The following is a 25000-nucleotide window of genomic DNA, read 5'->3' on the forward strand; positions in this document are numbered from 1 at the left end:
CGGATTCATCCGCGCCGTGCCGTGCCGAGGCACAACCCACTTACAGCTGATAACCCCGCGAGTAACTGCAATTGCAGATTTCAAACAGAGATGGCGACAAAGAGGAAACACTACGGACTGCAGCTTTAAGCACATTTCTTCATCCAGGATCTTTACTTTAATCCAAAAAATCTAATTTTAATTACTGTAATTCAAGTCAAGTCACCTTTATTTATATAGCGCTTTTTACAACACAGAGTGTTTCAAAGCAGCTTTACAGAGATAACAGGAAGAAAATAGCGTCACAGTCGAGATTAAGATGGTTCATTTTTGTTGTAAAAAAGTCGCTCAGTTCTCCTGTGTGAAGTCATTTTTTTAATATTTAAGTGATTTGGAACACTGACCCAGATGTGTGTGTGTGTGCAGGTTGTTTTGAGTGCTGCATTAAGTGTCTGGGAGGCGTGCCGTACGCGTCTCTGCTGGCCACCATCTTGTGTTTCTCCGGAGTGGCTCTGTTCTGCGGATGTGGACACGTCGCTCTCACGGGAACACTCACTATCCTGGAGAACCACTTCTCCAAGATCACCACCGACCATGCCATGCTGACCGACATGTGAGTGTGTGTGTGTGTGTGTGTGTGTGTTGCTTATGTTGTATGTAAGCAACAAGGTACTCGATAACAGCATACCTCGATACTTCTTCACGAAAGACCACTAGCCTCGAGTACCTTATTGCTTTTATAAAGCGGATACCACACAACACAAATATTAAGGCCGAAAAACATGTATCAATGCAACTTTCATGAAGTAATATCACTACAAAAAAAATATCGCCCTCCTTCCGCTGAAAAAAATAGTCCCTAAACTGTAAACAGCAGCAGAAGTTACACACATTATTTCACCATTAGATGGAGACAAAGACTGTCTTAAAGGTGCAGTGTGTGATTTTAGCGGCATCTAGTGGTGAGGTTGTGAACTGCACCCAACAGAAGTTACGGTGGCCGACAGGAAGTGATGTCGTCGTCTGAGAGAGCAGAGAGTAGCCAGTTCAGCAATGAGGTTTCTTTACTAAGATTAAGAAATTAGGTTTACTTAATTATTCAGTAAAATCATATGTTATTGTTACTAGTTCATCATTGTGTCATTGTTTTATTCGCTGACTTTAGCAGACTTTAGCAGCACGAAGAACAACATAGTGACGAAACGCATTTGTCCATTCAGGGTCACCGTAGAAACATGTCGATGTAAGACAAACCATGTGTAAATTCATAAGTCGACAGCATTGCTGAGTATTTTATTCTTAAAACCGCAGTGAACCAAAGACAGTCTTGACGATCTACCTATCTATATACTTTTTGAAACTAGTAAACTTTAACTTAAACTAATTCAAATTTAAAACCATCAAGCTTTTAAAACGATTTTAAACTTTCTGGCTATGCTTTTTCAAGCCAACTTAAAGGTTTAGTTCACCTCAAAATGAAAATTCCCTAATAATTTACTCACCCCAATGCCATCCAAGATATCCATGTCTTTCTTTCCTCAGTGGAAGAGAAGTTAAGTTTTTTGAGGAAAACATTTCTAGATTTTTCTTCGAATAATGGACTTCAATGGCAACCAACGTTTTAAAGTCCAAATCAATGCAGTTTCAAAGGTCTTTGAAGAGCTTTAACAGACTGTGCACGATCAGCTGAGGAGGAGGGGCTTATCTCGCAAAACAATAGGTCATTTAAAAAAAAAATATATATATATATATATATATATATACTTTTTAACTACAAATGTTCGGATTGAGCTGATCTGCAATGCGCCGGGAACTACGTCATCACGTTGAAAGGTCACGCTCGATGTCGCTTTCAACGTGATGACGTAGTTCCCGGCGCATTGCAGATCAGCTCAATCCGAACATTTGTAGTTAAAAAGTATATATATATATTTTTTTTTTAAATGACCTATTGTTTCGCGAGATAAGCCCCTCCTCCTCAGCTGATCGTGCACAGTCTGTTAAAGCTCTTCGAAGACCTTTGAAACTGCATTGATTTGGACTTTAAAACGTTGGTTGCCATTGAAGTCCATTATTCGAAGAAAAATCTAGAAATGTTTTCCTCAAAAAACTTAACTTCTCTTCCACTGAGGAAAGAAAGACATGGATATCTTGGATGGCATTGGGGTGAGTAAATTATTAGGAAATTTTCATTTTGAGGTGAACTAATCCTTTAAAGTTTGTCTACAAACTTTTTTTGAATCAATTTCTCGCACTACCATCTGAAGCTCCTCTCCTGTTCTCCAGAGTCCAGCTCATGCAGTACGTCATCTACGGCATCGCCTCCTTCTTCTTCCTATACGGCATCATTCTCCTCGCCGAGGGCTTTTACACCACCAGTGCCGTGAAGGAGCTTCACCACGAGTTCAAGACCACCGTCTGCGGACGCTGCATCAGTGCCATGGTACCGTCATACTCTGCTTTCATCTGTGTTTTGTGTGTGATGTTGCTGTTAGAGCAGGAAAAAGCTGCAGTTCTTCTCTATATCAGTGTTTCTGAACTCCTGAAACGCCTCTATTGTAGTCTTGAGTTTCTTCCGGGAACGAACACGTCACTATATTCCTCATTTAGGTCATTTTGACCTGAGAATTGAAATATTTTATAATATCTACATGTGTATCTGAACGCACACTGAAAGGAACTGACTTTAGGACCCAGCGGAACAGCTCATTTACTCCATATAGAGATATAACGCCATCTAGAGTCGTGAAATATCATGATATATTATTATTTTTAACACAAGAGGTCAAAGACTCCCGATGTAAGATATTTAGAGCTGAATTAAAAGGGTTATGCATGAAATTGGGAGCTATTTAATGAAAGATTGAGAGGACTGTGCTTAAATTACTATTTTTTTTATTATATTTTGATCAAATCTAGTAATTTAAGGGTAAATAAAATAAATAAAAAAAGAACAGAAAAAAATATTATCTATATGAAATAAAATAAGCTTTCTGGACAAAAAAAAGAGTATAATTTTAGGGCTTCGGGTCATTTTGACCCAGGAGGGAAAGATGAGGGTGAAATAATTCATACGCAGAATAAAGGGGCGGGGCCTGGTTGAGTAAGTTAGTAGTGTGTTAAACTGGCGGTTATGGGAAGGGGCGGGGCATTTCCCAAACACACTCGAAGCGCTCGACCAATCACAACACACTGATCCAGCCGACCAATCAGAGCACAGTGTGCTTTTCAGAAGGAGGGGCTTCATAGAGACAGGAAGTAAACAGAGCGTTACTGACAGACTGGGAAGAGAGGAGCCGCAACAATGGAGAATATGAGGAAAATAATCAACATTCAAGCAGGAAAACCTGTTCTAGTAGAGCCTGAAAACAACATCAAGACTTTGATAAAGGTCCTATTTAAGGCCAGTGTATTTCAGAAATTATTCATTATATCCCACACAGTCGCTGTTGAGTCTGAAACCATTCTATTTATTGTCTTTTTAATGTCTTGATGATATTACAGGAAATTTCACCTTTTAAACTTTAAGGCTTTAATCAACACAATGATCAAAATACAGTAAAAATTGTGAAATATTATTGGAATTTAAAGCAGCAGTTTTCTATGTGAATATGTAGTAAAGTGTAATTTATTCCTGTGATCAAAGCTTCATTACTGCAGTCTTCAGTGTCACATGATCCTCCACTGTTAATAACAGTTGTGCTGCTTCAGAGTTTTGTGGAAACTGCAATAGACGACCGTTGATTGTTGTTTGTTAAACGTCTCTTCCTCAGTTCGTGTTCCTGACGTACGTTTTGGGAATCGCGTGGCTCGGTGTTTTCGGCTTCTCGGCGGTTCCCGTGTTCCTGTTCTACAACATGTGGTCGACCTGCGCCGCCATGCGCTCGTCGGTGGCCAACCTCACCTCCATCGACAGCATCTGCGTGGACGTGCGTCAGTACGGTACGACCACGCTCAGCACTCTGGGTTTCCTCATCTGACGCTCTCCAAGACATCGCTTCCCACAAGGGGGCGTCATATTTTAAAAAGTGTTGAACAGTGAGCATTAAAGCAGCAGTCCGTAACTTTTTTTGTGTTCAAAATTGACTACATTTATATAATTTAATTTTATTTAACTCAATTTAAACAATTGCACCAGAGTTAGCTAACAGCTAATTTGCATCTGTTGTCCCTGGGCACGTAGACAAAACAAAAACAGAAGACATAAAGCAAGCACTAAACAACAAATACACTACTTAAATTCACAAAATACATATTATCCATCAATTCAAAATTGATAAAAACGGTTTGATGTATACACCAAATACAGAATACACAATGCAGTCATTGAGGGTGACACTCTTGTGCTGATTTTAGCCAAATTTTGAAGCTGGCTTTAAATACTGCAAAACTTCCTGAGTTTCTAATGTTTGTGGGTATCCACTTCCCCACTACTTTAACAGAGAAGGCGGATTGACCAAAGGTTGTCTTTCTGTAATGAGCGAGTACATCATAAATCCATTTTCCATGGAAATCCATGTCTTATCCTGAGTCACTATGGTACACGTATAATAAGTGTTTACATCAGGACTATTTTACACTGGTTCGGACATAGACATACTGACTCAATCCTCACACTGATTAATAAAGCCTCACAAATTAACATGCAAGTATTGACGTCTCAGACACCAGCCATTTTGTAAAAGCATATATTAATTATTTTTTTCCTACACACCAGTGTGAATACTGATATTTTTGTTATTGCATTTCAAATAGGGCCAATTAAACGTTTTTAAATTACAAATGACCTACTGATGTTTTTGTTATAGTATTTTCAATATTATACGCTATTATTTGTGCATAGACACATCTGAGTATAGTAGTAAACATACTGTTTGTTTAAAAACATTTTGTCATCCTTGCTGCAAGCTTTACAAGAGCAACAATATCATTAAATGTGAAGGGGGCCCTAAAATATTTTATTATAAACAAATAACGGCGCGAGTGTTCGTTTGCATTGAAGCAATAGTGAAGATTAAAAAGCATTTGGTGAACAGAAAAGACATTGTTATTTTCCAACATCCTACATGTTGTGTATACTGTATTAATCTGTCCAACTAAACACATTTATGGTGATGAGGATGAAAGAGTTAACGAGGAGATGCTGGATGACAGGAATAGAAATCGATGTATGAAATCCAAATTTTTATTTCATATAAGCTGTGATGTAGATAATCTAGTTATTAATTCATTTGTTTGGATAGTAGAAGTTCTGAATGGCCGGTAACTTTAAAATTTAGTAGCCAAATTGTCCGGTCGACATATAATGTCACTTTAATCTTAAACGAGTTGCGTTGCATTTAAGGTTTGCATTTAATCAAGTCAGGCGTTTCCTGTAAATCAAACCCACGATCCTTCACTATAAACGCAGTGTGTGTGATTGTTAACTCTGTGTGTTGAAACAGGTATTATTCCCTGGAACGCAACACCGGGAAAAGCTTGCGGCTCAACGCTAGGTGATATTTGCAACACCAGTGAGGTATGAACGCACATTCCTCAGTTTATTAGCGTAGTTGTCCAGCACAGATATACATGATCATGTGTGTGTGTGTGTGTGTGTGTTGCAGTTCTACCTGTCTTACCATCTGTATATCGTCGCGTGTGCCGGAGCCGGAGCCACTGTCATTGCTCTGGTAAGCACATGATTCTCGTATGATCGCATATAAATGGGGTGTTTGTTCCTATTCCTCCTCTTTTTTTTTGTCCCTTCATTCCCAGCGCCATCTACTGCTAACCATGTGCTTTAAGCCCTGATCTAATGGTTAGTTTGAGGAGACGTGGGATGTCAGCTTTAGCAGAAGGGTTTCTCGAGAATAATGCACAATTTATGCTGTGAGAGCATTAGATATTTTACTTTATTTTCGAGTGTTTAGTCACATGCTGAACTGAGCACAAGACATTGCGACTTAAGATACAGATTTAACGCCACAAAACTAGATCAGTCCCATTATAATCACTAAAGCTGTCTACACTGGAAGCGTCCGATGTGTTGTGTTACACCTTCAGTTGACGATGACCTGTTTATTATTATAAACAGATTATTATTATTGAATTGTTTTTATTATTTCTTAATTCAATAAAATAAATTAAAATTCAATTTTATTTAAATTTTGTGTATTTTAATTTTATTGTTTCTTTATTTAATTTTATTTTATTTTAATGTTGTGTATTTAAATTTTATTATTTCTTTGTTTTATTTTATTTTATTGAATTTTATTTTAATGTTGTGTATTTTAATTGTATTATTTCTTTATTTAATTTAATTTTAATTTTGTGTATTATAATTTTATTATTTCTTTATTTTATTTTATTTTAATTTTTTGTATTTAAATTCTATTATTTCTTTAAAATAAATTTCAATTCAAAAAAATGAAATACAAAAATAATACAATTAAAATACACAAAATAAAATAAAATTACATAAAAAATGAAATACATTTAAATAAAGAAATAATATAATTAAAATAAAACTAATAACTTTATTATTTATTTAATTTAATTTTTTGTGTTTTAATTTTATTTCTTTATTTTAATTTTTATTTCTTTAATTTAATTTAATTTTAATTTTGTGTATTTTAATTTTATTATTTCTTTAATAAAATTAATTAAATCTTTTTTTATTTTATGTAATTTTTTTGTTACAAATATTCTTTTCACTCTGAATTTTATTTGTTGTAAAATAAAACAAATAACTTTATTATACTTTATTTCATTTTTTGTGTGTTTTAATTTTTTTTCTTTATTTTAATTTTCTTTATTTCATTTAATTTTATTTCTTTAATAAAATTAATTAAATAAATTTTTTTTAATAATTTTTTTGTTATAAATATTCTTTTCACTCTGTTTTCACACTAAATTTTTTAATGTTTTAAATATTTAAATAATTTCTGACATTAATTCAAAGCAACTTGTGATTGTCTTTGCCTACTACTTTAAATATTTGTTTTGCATTTATAAATGCATTTGCAAAAATTTGCACACTAACATTATTTTTCTATACTAAAATAAACCATGCAAAGTCACCTGACGCTTGCAGTGCCGACAGTATTAGCGGTTTAATCTCAGACTTATTTCATCAAAACTGTCACTAAATGCGTTTCTTTATTCCGTTTCATATTCTTTATTATCTTATATTTGTGCTTTCTCTTCCACCAGCTCATCTACATGATGGCTACCACGTATAACTTTGCTGTTTTGAAGTTTAAGAGTCGAGAGGACTGCTGCACTAAATTTTAACGCAGTTGCATCAAAGTGCCTAGAATGAGCAGCCACTGACAATATGGACTAAAATAATAGAGATGAAAACAAATGAGAGAAACATTTCATTGCTTTGACATGTAATGTGTAAATATAGGATTGTATACAGATGTAGCATTCTCGACGCAGTGCTGTAAACATGGACGTGTTGTTACGGAAAGTTTGCCTTTGTTTCTGCAACCACTAGAAAAGCTTAATTTGAAGCCTAATATAGAGTCTCTTTAAATCCCTCCTACAGTCTCTCTGGCTGAAGTATTATTATCAGTCAGGACAGATGCAGGAAGTGTTTTTCACATTCATTTTCTCATTAGAGATTCTGGAAAGTTCTTCAGATTTACAGGAAACAAACCAAACAGAAGATGCAAAATTTAGAGTATTTGAAAATCAGACAAAAGATTCATTTTGAGTCATTGTTTATAAGCATAAAAACTTGTATTTGAGGTATATATATAACAGTCGAAAAAATGTTTTTTTTTTAAGAAATTGATTATTCATCAAGGACGCATTAAATTTATCAAAATTGTCAGAAAAAACATTTATAATGATAGAAAACAATTCTATTTAAAATAAATGCTGTTCTTTTGAACTTTCTATTCATCAAAGAATCCTGAAAATGTATGACGGTTTCCACACAAATATGAACTGTTTTTAACATTGATGATAATCATAAATGTTTCTTGTGCATCAGAACATCATATTATAGTGATTTCTGAAGGATCATGTGACACTGAAGACTGGAGTAATGATGCTGAAAATTCAGCTTTGATCACAGGAATAAATTACACTTTACTATATATTCACATAGAAAACAGCTGATTTACATTGGAATAATATTTCAAAAATGTGACTGTATTTTTGATGAGATAAACGCAGCCTTGATGAGCCGAAGAGACAACTTTCAAAATCAAAACTCACACTGACACCAAAAATTATTTTAAAAAAATTCCATGAATTTTATGAGTTTTACTTGCAGAATAAAACACATCTGCCATGAGCTCTGAGGTTTGATTTAATTTCCTACACAGAGAAAATGAATGTGATTTTTACTTCCAGAATCTGTTGAGGTGTATTGGGGGAAATATAGTTTCTAAAGATAAAAAGTTCTGAATTTTGCCAATTGTGCCGGTGCCAGTGAGCCCTCCAGTGTTTAATGCTGTTTTCTTCCTTCGAACCCGTTTACAGTTTTCAGTGTTGTTTTTATCATTTCTATTCATTTGTTTTAAGCAGTATTATGAAGATTTTTGTTATTTTTATCCTCATTGAGTTTATTTTGTTATTTTAAACACAGACCTTACACTGTCAAAATACAATTAAATCATTTTAAATTAAAAAAAAAAAAAACATATTTAGTTGCATTATATGTAAGATCAGATTTCATTCAAAACTGCATCTATATGATCGGAACACTACGGCAGATCTTGTCATGTATTATCATGTGATTTGCTCATCATAACACTGTCTGCTTTACTATTAATAAACAAAAACATGCTGTCATTAGGAACAACCTATGTGTCCTTTGATTTAAAAAACTTTACGTAAGAACACAGCAGGAAAATTGCGATGATAATTGTAACTCGTGATCAGAAGAATCATACGGGATTGTGCCGAACGCTTGATTAACTCTTTAAAGGCCGTAGATGCATTAATTTACAGCTGAAACCGTCCTAAAACCCTCTTAAAACTGGATTATTGCTTCTTTTTAAGGGGTCATGACACGAACACACATATAATCCTCCGACGGGATTCACATAAACCATCCACACGTTCTTCTGAAGTCTGTAGAGACTCAAACCAGCCGTTTAAACTGACGATCGTTCTTTCACAGCTACACACACAATTATGTCAAAATGCACATTGTGTGTACTGTGCAGTGTTCAGTGTAAACGGAGTGTGTTGTGTGTTACACGAGCGGAAGCAAATGGGAGGAAATCGGATGTGTAACAGTATATTAGATCCGTGCATTCATTCTTAAAGGGACAGCAGCCTCAGAAACGGTTTACACTCGTTTCATTAGTTTATTTAAAAAAAAACACTCTGCTTTTGACTGAATCACTTTTTTAAAATCTTTAATATGAATCAATTTATATTTAATTCATACAGTGAAAACTATATAGTGTTTTACTTTTACATTTGATAATTCAATTTCGGTAGTATTTCTTACTGCATGTTAAACCTATGCTACTGTACCTACAAACTATTTTTTTCTATGATATTTGTCCTATTTTTTTGTAATTTGCTTCTTTGTTCTTATTTTTAAAATAAAAAATAAAATAAAGTACAGAAGACTGTGTAATTCAGTGGGATTTTTCTTCTTCTAGACAGTCAAATAAGAAAAGTAACACAAAACAGTAAACTACAATCAAATCTATGCACATAACGAATCAAAAATTTGATTCAAAATGGAGAATCGATTTTAAATTGAATCGTGAGGTACGAAAAGACTCCCAGCCCTACTGTATAGTGTACCAGTGTAGACAGCGTCAGGGATTTTAATGGCGTCTGACGCGACGCTCACATCCAGTGTTGGCAAACTACAGCCGTTACGCGAGTGAACGCAGGTGGGCGGAGCCTATTATGCAACGATGTGTAACTATTGGTCGATGTTTTACTCTGGAGGCGGGCTTATGCAAATGTATTTGCTTGAGTGACATCACACATTATCAACACAAGCTGTTTTTGGAGCAAAAAATTAAGGCAAAGTTGATTCCTCATGTCATGATCCCTTAAAACCGCGATTAAAAACGAGCTAATATAATACGATCTAATAGCAAAGCAAATGCAACAACCCGCATTTCACAGCGGCTTCAGATGTGTCTCATCCAATGAGTAAACCTGTGTTTAACATGTGGCTCAGTGTTAGTTGTCATGTCTCTAAGGCGAGTGTTTTCCTGCTTGTATCGCAGTGTTATTTTATTTTCAAACTGAGATCCAGCATTATTGGATTAACAGTCAGATTGCATGATTTCTTTAATACTCTGAGTTTGTGGTGGCTGTAGTTTTTCCTTGATAATGAATAAACCTACTTTGTGTACAAACTCTCCTCAGTGGTCATCATTATTATTGAGCCGCTCGAGTCTCGTACTAACCCTCATCTCGAGCTTCAGTTCCCTCACACCCCGTCCTGTGCATATTAATGTGCTTTATATATGTCGTAATGTTCACTAGAGTGTAGATCTGTTTGTACAGTAAAGGAATAGTTCAGCGGAAAATAATCCCTCGTGTCGTTTAAACCCCGTATGCTGTTGTTTTCTGTGCAACACAAGAAAGAATGCTGTTATTTTTATTGCTTAACTTATAAAGGTGTATGAGTTTACTCTATATATACTATATAGCAAATCTCAACTGCTTGATTGCTTTTATCATCAAAATATATCTCTTTAACGAGCTTGATGAAACTATAGATATATTTTGTGACAATATAAACAATCAAGCAGTTGAGATTTGCTGTATAATATATATATATATTTTATATTTTCATCTGATAATATCTTCATGCCTTATAGTCACATTTAAGGTATTATGAATATCATGATTTTCTGCTTTGATTTGATGTGTTGGGAAAAGTGTTATAGAAATAAAAGTTTGTAATAATTACCACATGTATTTGAAATTACAACAGCATACAGGTTTGAATTGACATGAGTATATTTTCATTTATGGATTAATTATTCCTTCACAATGTGTGTGTGTGTGTGTGTGTGTGTGTGTGTGTGTGTGTGTGTGTGTGTGTGTGTGTGTGTGTGTGTGTGAGAGAGAGTCACTGAGGGAGTGAGTGAGTGAGTGAATCAGTGAGTGAGTGAATCAGTGAGTGAGAGTGAGTCAGTTAGTCAGTGAGTCAGTGAGTGAGAGTGAGTCAGTGAGAGAGAGTCAGTGAGAGTGAGTCAGTTAGTCAGTGAGAGTGAGTCAGTGAGAGTGAGTCAGTGAGAGTGAGTCAGTGAGAGTGAGTCAGTGAGAGTGAGTCAGTGAGAGTGAGTCGGTTAGTCAGTGAGAGTGAGTCAGTGAGAGTGAGTCGGTTAGTCAGTGAGAGTGAGTCAGTGAGAGTGAGTCAGTGAGAGTGAGTCAGTGAGAGTGAGTCAGTGAGAGTGAGTGAGTCAGCGAGAGTGAGTCAGCGAGAGTGAGTCAGCGAGAGTGAGTCAGCGAGAGTGAGTCAGCGAGAGTGAGTCAGCGAGAGTGAGTCAGTTAGTCAGTGAGAGTGAGTCAGTGAGAGTGAGTCAGTGAGAGTGAGTCGGTGAGAGTGAGTCAGTTAGTCAGTGAGTCAGTTAGTCAGTGAGAGTGAGTCAGTGAGAGTGAGTCAGTGAGAGTGAGTCAGTGAGATTGAGTCAGTTAGTCAGTGAGTCAGTCAGATTGAGTCAGTTAGTCAGTGAGAGTGAGTCAGTTAGTCAGTGAGAGTGAGTCAGTGAGAGTGAGTCAGTTAGTCAGTGAGTCAGTTAGTCAGTGAGTCAGTTAGTCAGTGAGAGTGAGTCAGTGAGAGTGAGTCAGTGAGAGTGAGTCAGTGAGAGTGAGTCAGTGAGAGTGAGTCAGTTAGTCAGTGAGAGTGAGTCAGTGAGAGTGAGTCAGTTAGTCAGTGAGAGTGAGTCAGTGAGAGTGAGTCAGTGAGAGTGAGTCAGTGAGAGTGAGTCAGTTAGTCAGTGAGTCAGTGAGAGTGAGTCAGTGAGAGTGAGTCAGTGAGAGTGAGTCAGTTAGTCAGTGAGAGTGAGTCAGTGAGAGTGAGTTAGTGAGAGTGAGTCAGTGAGATTGAGTCAGTTAGTCAGTGAGAGTGAGTCAGTGAGAGTGAGTCAGTGAGAGTGAGTCAGTGAGAGTGAATCAGTGAGAGTGAGTCAGTGAGAGTGAGTCAGTGAGAGTGAGTCAGTTAGTCAGTGAGAGTGAGTCAGTGAGAGTGAGTCAGTGAGAGTGAGTCAGTGAGAGTGAGTCAGTGAGAGTGAGTCGGTTAGTCAGTGAGAGTGAGTCAGTGAGAGTGAGTCAGTGAGAGTGAGTCAGTGAGAGTGAGTCAGTGAGAGTGAGTCAGTGAGAGTGAGTCAGTTAGTCAGTGAGAGTGAGTCAGTGAGAGTGAGTCAGTGACAGTGAGTCAGTGAGAGTGAGTCGGTTAGTCAGTGAGAGTGAGTCAGTGAGAGTGAGTCAGTGAGAGTGAGTCAGTGAGAGTGAGTCAGTTAGTCAGTGAGTCAGTGAGAGTGAGTCAGCGAGAGTGAGTCAGCGAGAGTGGTCAGCGAGAGTGAGTCAGTTAGTCAGTGAGAGTGAGTCAGTGAGAGTGAGTCAGTGCGAGTGAGTCGGTTAGTCAGTGAGAGTGAGTCAGTGAGAGTGAGTCAGTTAGTCAGTGAGTCAGTTAGTCAGTGAGAGTGAGTCAGTGAGAGTGAGTCAGTGAGAGTGAGTCAGTGAGAGTGAGTCAGTGAGATTGAGTCAGTTAGTCAGTGAGTCAGTGAGATTGAGTCAGTTAGTCAGTGAGAGTGAGTCAGTTAGTCAGTGAGAGTGAGTCAGTGAGAGTGAGTCAGTTAGTCAGTGAGTCAGTTAGTCAGTGAGTCAGTGAGTCAGTTAGTCAGTGAGAGTGAGTCAGTGAGAGTGAGTCAGTGAGAGTGAGTCAGTGAGAGTGAGTCAGTGAGAGTGAGTCAGTTAGTCAGTGAGATTGAGTCAGTTAGTCAGTGAGTCAGTGAGAGTGAGTCAGTGAGAGTGAGTCAGTGAGAGTGAGTCAGTGAGAGTGAGTCAGTTAGTCAGTGAGAGTGAGTCAGTGAGAGTGAGTCAGTGAGAGTGAGTCAGTTAGTCAGTGAGTCAGTGAGAGTGAGTCAGTGAGAGTGAGTCAGTTAGTCAGTGAGTCAGTGAGAGTGAGTCAGTGAGAGTGAGTCAGTGAGAGTGAGTCAGTGAGAGTGAGTCAGTGAGAGTGAGTCAGTGAGAGTGAGTCAGTGAGAGTGAGTTAGTGAGAGTGAGTCAGTTAGTCAGTGAGAGTGAGTCAGTGAGAGTGAGTCAGTGAGAGTGAGTCAGTTAGTCAGTGAGAGTGAGTCAGTGAGAGTGAGTCAGTGAGAGTGAGTCAGTGAGATTGAGTCAGTTAGTCAGTGAGAGTGAGTCAGTGAGAGTGAGTCAGTGAGAGTGAGTCAGTTAGTCAGTGAGAGTGAGTCAGTGAGAGTGAGTCAGTGAGAGTGAGTCAGTGAGAGTGAGTGAGTGAGTCTGTGAGTGTGTGTGTGTGTGTGTGTGAGTCAGTGAGTGTGTGTGTCTTCATACACTGCTGCTGCTCTGTCTCTGTTATTAACTCTTACTGGCCGTCACTCGACTCTCTTCCAGATCCATTATCTAATGATCCTCTCTGCAAACTGGGCTTATCTAAAGGACGCCAGTCACACACACGCGTATCAGGACATCAAACTGAAGGAGGAGCGCGAGCTACAGGACATCCAGGCGCGCTCCAAAGAGTGTGTGAACTCCTACTCCTGAGGACACACACACACACACTAACACTCACTCATACATACACACGCACGGACACACACTAACACTAATACACACTAATGCATCTGCTGCTTTCCTGTCCACTAATGCCGACTTTACACACACACACACACACACACACAAACACGCAACCTCCTGTTTATCTTCTGTTTCTGTTCGGTTCCTCTCGAAGCCCTTTGAGATCCAGCGACGGCTGGTTGAAGTTTGAAACGTTGCACTATTGGAAACACGGTGGAAACGTAAATCAGATTTTGTTCGTAACAAGATTTGATTGTAAACATGAATATAAGTGAAGTGCAAGCATTTTTTCCCATGATCCCTGGTAGGACAGTTTCTCTTGTGCATTTGCATTATATACATGTTGCAAAACTTTTTGGAAACTATTGCATTTAAAATCCAATTTTGTGCAAAAATGTCTTGATGTTTGCACATGTTTTGAGTGCACTGCATTGTGGGATACTGTCTCACTGTATGTTCTGCGTTTGGATTAATGATGATGACCACTGAAACATTCACACTACCTCACACATACCACTTTTATTATTTAGCTCAAAACTTAGTTCATAATTCTGTGTGAAATTACTGTGCAAAATGCATTTCTTCAGAATCCCAGAATTCATTTTCTATTGGCTTTAAGTGACATTGCAGAACTGAACGTGCTATATTATGAATAGAAGTATAATGTTTATACTGTCCCCAAGAGAAGCGCACGAATGAATGAATAATGAAAACATGACAAATTAAAGAAATGATATTTTACATGTAATGCTTATGAAAGAACACGTAAAGCGTTTAAGTCTGATGCATTAGAAAGGTATTCGAAAAGGCTTTATTTTTTATTGTAATTCTCATTTTCAGTGGTGATTTCTCATTATTATTGTAATGCAAATTTTTTTTTTTTTGCACAGGAAATCTTGCCATGATTGTCTAAATACTTTCTTTGTATGAAAGCGATGAGATTTGGTTTGATTTCAAATTTGCCCAATTTTTTTTGTAAAATAAGTAACACATTTTCTCACTTTCCGTTTAGTTTTTTTGTCAATAGTGCTTTTGAACCTCATCGTGAATATGAACTCTGACCAGCAACTTTTTTTTCGGGAGGATAAAAGAAAAGTAACAAAATATGCAATTGTAAATACCGACAAAGCTCTTTTTTCGCAGTTTTATTCATACAGCATTTTATACATACAGCAACCGGTGGTCATTATTTTGACATGTTGTAGGCAGAATTTGCCAGATTTTAACGTTATTATATGCTTTCTTTTCTTTTTTAGTTTTAGTCCACGTAATGATTATTGCTGTTAATTTGATACATATATGAATTCTGCATAATATCGCTTTTTAACCATTATTCTTTAGGGATTCCCTTAGTTTGTACTTAAACTGCTATTTTGAATTTAAAAAAAAGGCAAAAAATAAATAAATTACAAAGCGCAAATATATAATGCATCACCCTCTTTTATAAGCCTCAAGTTTTGAGTTGACTTGCCCTGAAGGTTTTCATGTATGATGTATATCTGTGTTTTTAATGCTTTAATCACTGGTGATATTCAGTGACGCTGTACGTTAAGGTGGATTGTGAATATTAACAACTCTCCAAAACTGAGGATCTGATGTCGGCGACACAACCATGTTCAGCCCTTCAAACAAACTGGTGGATTTTATACAAAAATAAATCAAATATAATAAAAGGCTTCCTGGATTCTTTCAAATCAATCAATGAGTTTCAGTATTTCTGCCATTACAACTACCTTTATTTCTACAGCGCTTTATACAGTAGAGATCAGAGTTTCAGAGCAGCTTCATTGTAATAAACAGATGCAAACATCATCAAATATGAGAATAATTCATATTCTGCTGTAAATAGTCATTATTCAGTTCAAGTTTTGCCCTCACCCTCATTAGTGATATTACTGAATAATAACAGCTCTTATGGACGTCAGAATTAAAATACAACACTAGAACTTTAAACATTTCCCATTTATTCAGTCTCTCAATAAAAACAACATTCCCAAAGATTCATGTCTATATATACATAAATACAGTGAAGATCCAGCGGTGAAACGAGCGACTCGATGTTCTTCACCAGAAGTCGTCGTCCGGTTCTCCGTGTGACGTCACGCCGACACTGAGGGACAGAGAGAAGTTTGTGATCGATCATCTCTCAGTGTTTTGTTAAACAGCAGAACTGTGGCTCACCTGCGCTCGGTGTCGGACACGACAACATCCTCATGACTCGGGTTTTCTGATGCCTCTTTCTTTAGACTCTGAAAGTTCATTAAAAGAATCACAGAGTCGAACATATCTCACCTCAAAATCAAAAGAAATTACATTAAATGGTTTCATTTTCTCATAACCAAAGTTTCACCCCTGTGGGGAAAATCCAGCTTTTAATGTTGATTATGTGTCTATGTGGTGTTTGGTGTTATTAATATGCTTTAAGACAAACCACGTGTAAATGTATTAGTCGACAGCATTGCTGAGTATTTTATATGGAAGTAAAAAATAATGGCAAATGTTTTTGAAACAAAAAAGCTTGTTGAATTGCATGCAACCGTGCTTGCTTTTTAATGCATTGTATTTTTAGATTGTATCTTTATGGGCTGAAAGTGGTTCAAAACATTATTAAAAATTCAATAATCCATATTCCCCTTTTCGATTTCACTTCCAAAATGTTCATTTTGTTTAAAAATACAACCTATAATATTTGACAAGCAATTTTCGCTCCATTTTATCTCGCTTTTGTAAAATTCACTTTCACAAATTCAGTGGTTCAATTCGACAGAAAATTCTACATTTTACATCCGGGAACTGCAGGAATATCAGTAGATTGCAGATTCATAATCTCCATCTGCTACTATTAGCACTTGAAGAGAAAGACTTACAGTCGGAAATAGACTTTCAACTGTTGAATTTTAGCCCAAAATATGCAAGCCCAAAAAATACAAAGCAGTAAAATGCAAAACAAATGTTCAATTAGTGCAATCCAACAGGTTTTTTGTTTCAAAAACTTTTGCCATTATTTTACTTTCATAATTTTCTGCTTAAAACTGCAGTGAACCAAAGACAGTCTCAAAAACACGCTTTGAAATCGCTGGTGTTTCTGACGTCACAAACTACCTTGTAACCAATCAGATCAACGTGTGATCGTCAACGAGTGGATCTCTGGGTGAGTGAGTGAGTGGAGGCGGGGCTCATTTGCATAATAGAACCACGCATACTAAATGAGACGTCGGTGTCGAGTTACATTCAAGATATTTTATGAAAAATTTTCAAGGAAAAAACGCTTAAATATGTCATTTTAGAATTCAAAGATGAGTTTTAAGGGATAAAATGATTGACTACAGGGCGACTTTAAAGATTTTTTAGCATTACAGTAGAGAATGTGTGTGTGAAAGCCCAGTTGTGTGTGAAACAGGCCTCAGTCGGCTGTAGAAGTGTGTCTGTGAGCGTGTCTTCATGGACCTGATCCTGCGGCTTGTCCTGCATGAGCATCATCATGTACTTCTGAAGCGGATTGGCCACATCAGCTCCTCCAATCGCGGAGGTCGGTAATGTCACGTGACCTTCTCTCTCGTCTTCTGCTCGTTTCTCATTTTGATCCTCCTGAAAGGAGATCAGGACAGAAATCATACCGTCAAAGTAAAAACAGCCACAATGAATTTCACTCATCCTTCGCTCAAAATGACCCGAAGCCTTAAAATTACACTTTTTTTTTTTTTGTCCATAAAGCTTTTTTAAAATCTAATTTTAATAAAAAAAATTCTATTAAACCAATTTTTTGGGGAAGATTTTTTGTTATTTTGTATTTATTTACATTTAAATTACTAGATTTGATCAATAAATAAATAGTAATTTAAGCACATTGTTTCAACTTAAATTCAAAATAGCTCCCGATTTCATGCATAACCCTTTTAATTCAGCTCTAAATATCTTACATCGGGAGTCTTTGACCTCTTGTGTTAAAAATAATAATATATCATGATATTTCACGACTCTAGATGGCGTTATATCTCTATATGGAGTAAATGAGCTGTTCCGCTGGGTCCTAAAGTCAGTGTGCGTTCAGATACACATGTAGACATTATACAATATTTTTTTGGTAATATTTTAGTCTGAATTTTCAGCATTTTTAGGTTTTTCATTGATTGACCCGCGAGGAAAGGATTTGTTACTTTTTTAAATTTCAACCACAAAACTTCCATAACATTTTTTATGTGTATTCGTGGTTCAAGTGTGGCAAAAGTCCCAGAGTCCTGGACCCCTCTGATGAACACTTAATTATTTATTTTTAAAAATAGAAAGATAAAGAAAAAGTTTGAGGTGGAGTGTTGCAGTTGTGTGCGTGTGTGTGTGTGTGTGTGTGTGTGTGTGTGTGTGTGTGTGTGTGTGTGTGTGTGTGTGTGTGTGTGTGTGTGTGTGTGTGTGTGTGTGTGTGTGTGTGTGATCAGTAAGATGAGAGAAACGTCACCATCTCCTGCTTGAGTCTCTCCATCTCTCTCTCCTGCGCCTCCTCTCTCGCCCGCCGTCTCTCCTCCTCTTTTCTCTTCCTCTCCTCCTCTTTTCTCTTCCTCTCCTCCTCTTTTCTCTTCCTCTCCTCCTCTTTTCTCTTCCTCTCCTCCTCCCAGCTCTCCTCCTCTTTTCTCTTCCTCTCCTCCTCTTTTCTCTTCCTCTCCTCCTCTTTTCTCTTCCTCTCCTCCTCTTTTCTCTTCCTCTCCTCCTCCCAGCTCTCCTCCTCTTTTCTCTTCCTCTCCTCCTCCCAGCTCTCCTCCTCTTTTCTCTTCCTCTCCTCCTCTTTTCTCTTCCTCTCCTCCTCCCAGCTCTCCTCCTCTTTTCTCTTCCTCTCCTCCTCCCAGCTCTCCTCCTCTTTTCTCTTCCTCTCCTCCTCTTTTCTCTTCCTCTCCTCCTCTTTTCTCTTCCTCTCCTCCTCCCAGCTCTCCTCCTCTTTTCTCTTCCTCTCCTCCTCTTTTCTCTTCCTCTCCTCCTCTTTTCTCTTCCTCTCCTCCTCCCAGCTCTCCTCCTCTTTTCTCTTCCTCTCCTCCTCCCAGCTCTCCTCCTCTTTTCTCTTCCTCTCCTCCTCTTTTCTCTTCCTCTCCTCCTCCCAGCTCTCCTCCTCTTTTCTCTTCCTCTCCTCCTCCCAGCTCTCCTCCTCTTTTCTCTTCCTCTCCTCCTCTTTTCTCTTCCTCTCCTCCTCCCAGCTCTCCTCTTTTCTCTTCTCCTCCTCCTCTTCCTCACGCCGCTCTTTGGTTACGGCTGATGACGATGACGATGATTGAACGTCTGAAAAACACCACACTAGTTTATAGAGTGATTTCAAAACACAAGAGGAAGAGAGACTGAAGATCCGTCTCACCCTGATGATCCTGGAGCTTCTGGAGGAAACACTCCTGATCTGGGGACACAACTGAACACACACACACACACACACACACACGAACGATTTCAGATTTTTAGCAGATAAAATATTCCAGAAGGTCAAGACTCTAATCATATTCGCCACTGCTCAAAAGATTGGGGTCGTACAATTTTTGTCTCTTCTGCTCAACAAAGCTGCATTTATTTGATAAAAATACAGTAAAAATTGTGAAATATTATTCCACTGTAAATCTGCTGTTTTCTATGTGAATATATAATAAAGTGTAATTTATTCCTGTGATCAAAGCTGAATTTTCAGCATCATTACTCCAGTCTTCAGTGTCACATGATCCTTCAGAAATCACTATTATATGATGATTTGATGCTCAAGAAACATTTATGATTATTATCAGTGTTGAAAACAGTTGTGCTGCTTCAGATTTATACATTTCTGGAATTGAAAATTTGATTTCCAGACATAATTTTTATGTTGATACATTTTATTTTCTTAATTTTTTGAAAAAATTCTTTGATGAATAAAAATAATTTATTTGAAATAGAATCTTTTATAACATAAATGTCTTTACTGTCACTTTTGATCAATTTAATGTATCCTTGATGAATAAAAGTATGAATTTCTATCACTTTTGATCAATTTAATGTATCCTTGATGAATAAAAGTATGAATTTCTATAGAAAAAATCTTACTGAGCCCAATCTTTTGAACATTAGTGTATCTTCATTATAGAAATCTCCATGATTCTATAGGCCTGGGAAACTAAACTCCCTGATATTCCCAGAATCCTGCTGAATGCTCACGTTGTGCGGGGTCGGTGAGGTCGTGAAGCGTGATCTTCTCCGGTTGAGGAGAAGACTCCTGGGATGAACTGGATATGATTTCTTGCAGTTTGGGTGGACTGTGAAATAAAAAAAAAATAGAATTATAAAATGATTCAGATATAAAGCTAAACACAATGAGCTACACTTATTATGTGTCCATTAGATTCGTCACATCATTAGACATTGCAATATTGCGCGTGGCGTGTTCGTGTGTGTGTGTGTAGTGTGTGCTGGCGTGTCTTTAAGCGTGTTTGTGGCGTGTGTGTTGGTGTGTCTTTAAGCGTCTGTGTGGCGTGTCTTTAAGCGTGTGTGTGGCGTGTGTGTGGTGTGTCTTTAAGCGTGTGTGGCGTGTCTTTAAGCGTGTGTGTGGCGTGTGTGTGGTGTGTCTTTAAGCGTGTGTGGCGTGTCTTTAAGTGTGTGTGTGGCGTGTCTTTAAGCGTGTGTGTGGCGTGTGTGTTGGTGTGTCTTTAAGCGTGTGTGGCGTGTCTTTAAGTGTGTGTGTGGCGTGTGTGTTGGTGTGTCTTTAAGCGTGTGTGGCGTGTCTTTAAGTGTGTGTGTGGCGTGTGGTGTGTCTTTAAGCGTGTGTGGCCTGTCTTTAAGCGTGTGTGGCGTGTCTTTAAGCGTGTGTGTTGGCGTGTCTTTAAGCGTGTGTGGCGTGTGTGTTGGTGTGTCTTTAAGCGTGTGTGTTGGTGTGTCTTTAAGCGTGTGTGTGGCGTGTGTGTTGGTGTGTCTTTAAGCGTGTTTGTGGCGTGTGTGTTGGTGTGTCTTTAAGCGTGTGTGTGGCGTGTCTTTAAGCGTGTGTGGCGTGTGTTTTGGTGTGTCTTTAAGCGTGTGTGTGGCGTGTCTTTAAGCGTGTGTGGCGTGTGTTTTGGTGTGTCTTTAAGCGTGTGTGTGGCGTATCTTTAAGCGTGTGTGTGGCGTGCATTTAAGCGTGTGTGTTGGCGTGTCTTTAAGCGTGTTTGTGGCGTGTGTGTTGGTGTGTCTTTAAGCGTGTGTGTGGCGTGTCTTTAAGCGTGTGTGGCGTGTGTTTTGGTGTGTCTTTAAGCGTGTGTGTTGGTGTGTCTTTAAGCGTGTGTGGCGTGTGTTTTGGTGTGTCTTTAAGCGTGTGTGTTGGTGTGTCTTTAAGCGTGTGTGGCGTGTGTTTTGGTGTGTCTTTAAGCGTGTGTGTTGGTGTGTCTTTAAGCGTGTTTGTGGCGTGTGTGTTGGTGTGTCTTTAAGCGTGTGTGTGGCGTGTCTTTAAGCGTGTGTGGCGTGTGTTTTGGTGTGTCTTTAAGCGTGTGTGTGGCGTATCTTTAAGCGTGTGTGTGGCGTGCATTTAAGCGTGTGTGTTGGCGTGTGTGTTGGTGTGTCTTTAAGCGTGTGTGGCGTGTCTTTAAGCGTGTGTGTGGTGTGTATTTAAGCGTGTGTGTTGGCGTGTATTTAAGCGTGTGTGTGGTGTGTATTTAAGCGTGTGTGTGGTGTGTATTTAAGCGTGTGTGTGGTGTATCTTTAAGCGTGTGTGTGGCGTATCTTTAAGCGTGTGTGTGGCGTGTATTTAAGCGTGTGTGTGGTGTGTATTTAAGCGTGTGTGTGGTGTATCTTTAAGCGTGTGTGTGGCGTATCTTTAAGCGTGTGTGTGGGGTGTATTTAAGCGTGTGTGTGGCGTGTATTTAAGCATGTGGCGTGTGTGTTGGCGTGTATTTAAGCGTGTGGCGTGTATTTAAGCATGTGGCGTGTGTTTTGGCGTGTATTTAAGCGTGTGTGGCGTGCATTTAAGCATGTGGCGTGTGTGTTGGGATGTCTTTAAGCATGTGTATGGCGTCTATTTAAGCATGTGGCGTGTGTGTTGGGATGTCTTTAAGCGTGTGTATGGCGTGTATTTAAGCATGTGGCGTGTGTGTTGGGATGTCTTTAAGCGTGTGTATGGCGTGTATTTAAGCATGTGGCGTGTGTTGGCGTGTCTTTAAGCGTGTTTATGGCGTTTATTTAAGCATGTGGCGTGTGTGTGGCGTGTGTGTTTGTGTGCACCTGCAGCTGTGGCGTGTGGTGCTCTTCGTCCTGGGGCTGCTGGGACTGATGTGTGTGTGTGTGTGTATAAAGTCTCTGGATGAGCTAATTTCAAGCGTGTGTTGGCGTGTCTAAGCGTGTGTGGGTTGAGTATTTAAGCGCGTACGTGTGTGTTGGCTTGTCTTTAAGTGTGTGTGGCGTGTATTTTAGCATGTGGCGTGCGTGTTGGCGTTGTCTCTAAGCGCGTGTGCTGCGTGTCCTTAACCATGTCTTTAAGCGTGTGTGTTGGCGTGTGTGTAGCGTGTGTCTTTAAGCATGTGTGGTGTGTGTGTTGTGTGTCTTTAAGCGTATGTGGTGTGTGTTGTGTGTCTTTAAGCGTGTGGTGTGTGTTGTGTGTCTTTAAGCGTGTGTGTGGCGTATGCACCTGTGTCTGTGGCGTGTGTGTGAGGCGTGTGTGGAGTGTGTGTGCACCTGCAGCTGTGGCGAGTGTGAGGCGTGTATGAGTGTGTCTTTATGCGTGTGAGTGGCGTGTGCACCTGTGTCTGTGGCGTGTGTGTGTGTGGCTTGTGTTTGTGGCGTGTGTCTGGCGTGTGTGTGAGGCGTGTGTGTGTGTGTGTGTGTGTGTGTGTGTGTGCACCTGCAGCTGTGGCGAGTGTGAGGCGTATATGAGTGTGTCTTTATGCGTGTGAGTGGCGTGTGCACCTGTGTCTGTGGCGTGTGTGTGTGTGGCTTGTGTGAGGCGTGTGTGAGGCGTGTATGTGGCGTGTATGTGGCGTGTGTGAGGTGTGTGTGTGTGTGCACCTGCAGCTGTGGCGTGTGGTGCTCTTCATCCGGGGGCTGCTGGGACTGATGTGTGTGTGTGTAAAGTCTCTGGATGAGCTCATTTCTCCAGCACGGATCGGGGAGATCTCTCTCTCTCTCTCTGCAAACACCAGTGCCGCTCGCCCACTGTCAGAGATCATCCTCCGCTCTGATCAACACACACACACACCGGTAAAGCATTAGTTCACTTCAGAATTTAAATTTCTTAATAATTAACTTCCCCCCACGGCATCCAAGAAGTGCACTCGCTACTGGTTATTCTGGGATTCTGGATGAGTGAGATTGGCCTGTTTTGTTATTGCCGGAGTTTCTGAAGCTCATGTAAAGACTCCGCCCTCTTCTGAACGGAGGCGGAGCTGCAGCTCATTCGCATTTAAAGGGACACATAAAAATGGTGCGATTTTGCTCACACCCAAAAAGGGGCAGATTTAACAAGATATAATAAATGATCTGGGGGGAATTTGAGCTGAAATTTCACACACATTCTGGGGACACCATAGATTTATATTACATCATGTGATAAATAATATGTATACTTAGTATTTCCACAAGGAAATGGGGGTGAAATAGTAAAATTCCAATGAAAATACACACCTGTGCCAACATTTATGCAGTTGGCATTAACACAGGCAAAATGATCAAAATAAAATAAAAAACTGAAAAAGACAAAACTGTCTCACCAGGGTTAAACAAAACCACATTTTCGGCAAATGTTTTCGGTTGCTGCCATCAGTGCAGTTAAAGCGTTACCTTGAGCGTCCCGATCCACGGCTCTGCGTTTGCTCCTGGACACTGCAGGAGAGAGGAGTCTCAGTGGGTCTCTCTCTCTCGGGGAAGGGGTTCTGCTCAGTCTCTCCACGGGCCCCAAACTCACTCCACAGGATCTGGGATCTCTGTTCTGATGGCTCCTGTACGCTTCCTCGAGCCGTTCGGCTTCGAGCTCCAGCTCCCGGATCCGGGCCAGAGCGCCGATCACCAGGCCCGAGTCGTGTTCGTGTTCGGGGGCTTCGACACGAGTCCACCGGCCCCTGAGGGCCCCTGCTTCAGGCACATCAGCGGCACACGGGGCCCTGGGCTTCCAGGCGGAGTCTGCGTACACGTCAGGGGTCAAACTGAGAACTGATCGGTCTAACAGCGAAGGCTTGGGATTGCGAAGGACCTCGTTCTCCAGAGCTGAGAACGAGAGAATACGAGAGAAAGAGGAAGAGAGAGAGAGAGAGGGAGAGAGAGAGAGAGAGAGAGAGAGAGTGACCGAAAACCCCATACCACTAAACACACTACTGATGAAAGATCAGGGTTCACACGCCGTTTGATCATTTAGAATGATTGAAAGATTCATTGAAAAGAACTTGACTCCTTCTGAATGATTCATTTGTGAATCACTCTTTTTTTAAATTCCGTTTATATTAATGAATCGTTCAAGTGACTTCACAACTCATTCTGAATGATTCATTTGTGAATCACTCTTTGTATTCATTTTGTATTAATGAATCGTTTAAGTGACTTCACAACTCATTCTGAATGATTCATATTTGAATCATTTTTTAAATTCAGTTTGTATTAATGAATCGTTTAAGTGACTTCACAACTCATTCAGAATGATTCATATTTGAATCATTTTTTAAATTCAGTTTGTATTAATGAATCGTTTAAGTGACTTCACAAATCATTCTGAACGATTCATATATGAATCATTTTTTAAATTCAGTTTGTATTAATGAATCGTTTAAGTGACTTCACAACTCATTCTGAATGATTCATATTTGAATCATTTTTTAAATTCAGTTTGTATTAATGAATCGTTTAAGTGACTTCACAACTCATTCTGAATGATTCATATTTGAATCATTTTTTAAATTCAGTTTGTATTAATGAATCGTTTAAGTGACTTCACAACTCATTCTGAATGATTCATATATGAATCATTTTTTAAATTCAGTTTGTATTAATGAATCGTTTAAGTGACTTCACAACTCATTGTAAATAAATCATTTGTGAATCATTCTTTTTAGTGTGGTTCACTTCAATGATTCATTAACTCTTTCCCCGCCAGCGTTTTTGATCATTTTCACAAAAGTTTCATTGCCCAAGGAAAATTTTGATGTATAAATATTTAAACATGCAATATATTATAAGAAAGAACAGAATATCTGATTTTATTCTAGCTTCATGCATTCTTTTTTTAATCAACACTTGAATGTGGGTAAGTGTCATAAAAAAGCAACATTTTGAGCAAAAAGCTGATAAAATCATGTTTTTGTGACAGTTTTGGTTTCGGATGAGATTCAGA

At 38.9% G+C, this 25000-nt stretch overlaps 2 protein-coding genes across 11 annotated transcripts in view; one reads left to right on the forward strand and one right to left on the reverse strand.

Annotated features, from left to right (window-relative positions):
- Nucleotides 1-15398, forward strand: part of gpm6bb (glycoprotein M6Bb) — a 53882-nt gene extending 38484 nt beyond the window's left edge. For 2 of the 4 annotated variants that reach the window (XM_077216913.1, XM_077216912.1), the window contains exons 2-7: nucleotides 406-592; nucleotides 2266-2422; nucleotides 3753-3921; nucleotides 5424-5497; nucleotides 5586-5651; nucleotides 13543-15398. In XM_077216913.1, coding sequence (XP_077073028.1) covers nucleotides 406-592; nucleotides 2266-2422; nucleotides 3753-3921; nucleotides 5424-5497; nucleotides 5586-5651; nucleotides 13543-13692 — 803 coding nt within the window. In that variant the 3' untranslated portion in view covers nucleotides 13693-15398. Of the gene's footprint in view, nucleotides 1-405; nucleotides 593-2265; nucleotides 2423-3752; nucleotides 3922-5423; nucleotides 5498-5585; nucleotides 5652-7173; nucleotides 10311-13542 lie in introns of those variants that run through there. The other 2 variants (XM_077216915.1, XM_077216914.1) reach the window with 1 other exon arrangement.
- Nucleotides 15399-15668: 270 nt separating this feature from the next.
- ofd1 (OFD1 centriole and centriolar satellite protein) overlaps nucleotides 15669-25000 on the reverse strand; it is a 54392-nt gene continuing 45060 nt past the window's right edge. For 3 of the 7 annotated variants that reach the window (XM_077216899.1, XM_077216897.1, XM_077216898.1), the window contains 9 exons: nucleotides 23461-23883; nucleotides 22690-22858; nucleotides 19882-19979; nucleotides 19061-19111; nucleotides 18300-18987; nucleotides 18179-18236; nucleotides 17173-17313; nucleotides 15907-15974; nucleotides 15669-15835 (listed from right to left, as the gene is read on the reverse strand). In XM_077216899.1, the coding sequence (XP_077073014.1) occupies nucleotides 15790-15835; nucleotides 15907-15974; nucleotides 17173-17313; nucleotides 18179-18236; nucleotides 18300-18987; nucleotides 19061-19111; nucleotides 19882-19979; nucleotides 22690-22858; nucleotides 23461-23883 (1742 nt within the window). In that variant the 3' untranslated portion in view covers nucleotides 15669-15789. Of the gene's footprint in view, nucleotides 15836-15906; nucleotides 15975-17172; nucleotides 17314-18178; nucleotides 18260-18299; nucleotides 18988-19060; nucleotides 19112-19881; nucleotides 19980-22689; nucleotides 22859-23460; nucleotides 23884-25000 lie in introns of all 7 variants that reach the window. The other 4 variants (XM_077216901.1, XM_077216902.1, XM_077216900.1 and 1 more) reach the window with 3 other exon arrangements.

Source organism: Siphateles boraxobius, unplaced genomic scaffold, assembly GCF_051911475.1.
Source record: "Siphateles boraxobius isolate OS27281-9 unplaced genomic scaffold, OSU_SipBor_1 7, whole genome shotgun sequence".
Classification (NCBI taxonomy): Eukaryota; Metazoa; Chordata; class Actinopteri; order Cypriniformes; family Leuciscidae; genus Siphateles; species Siphateles boraxobius.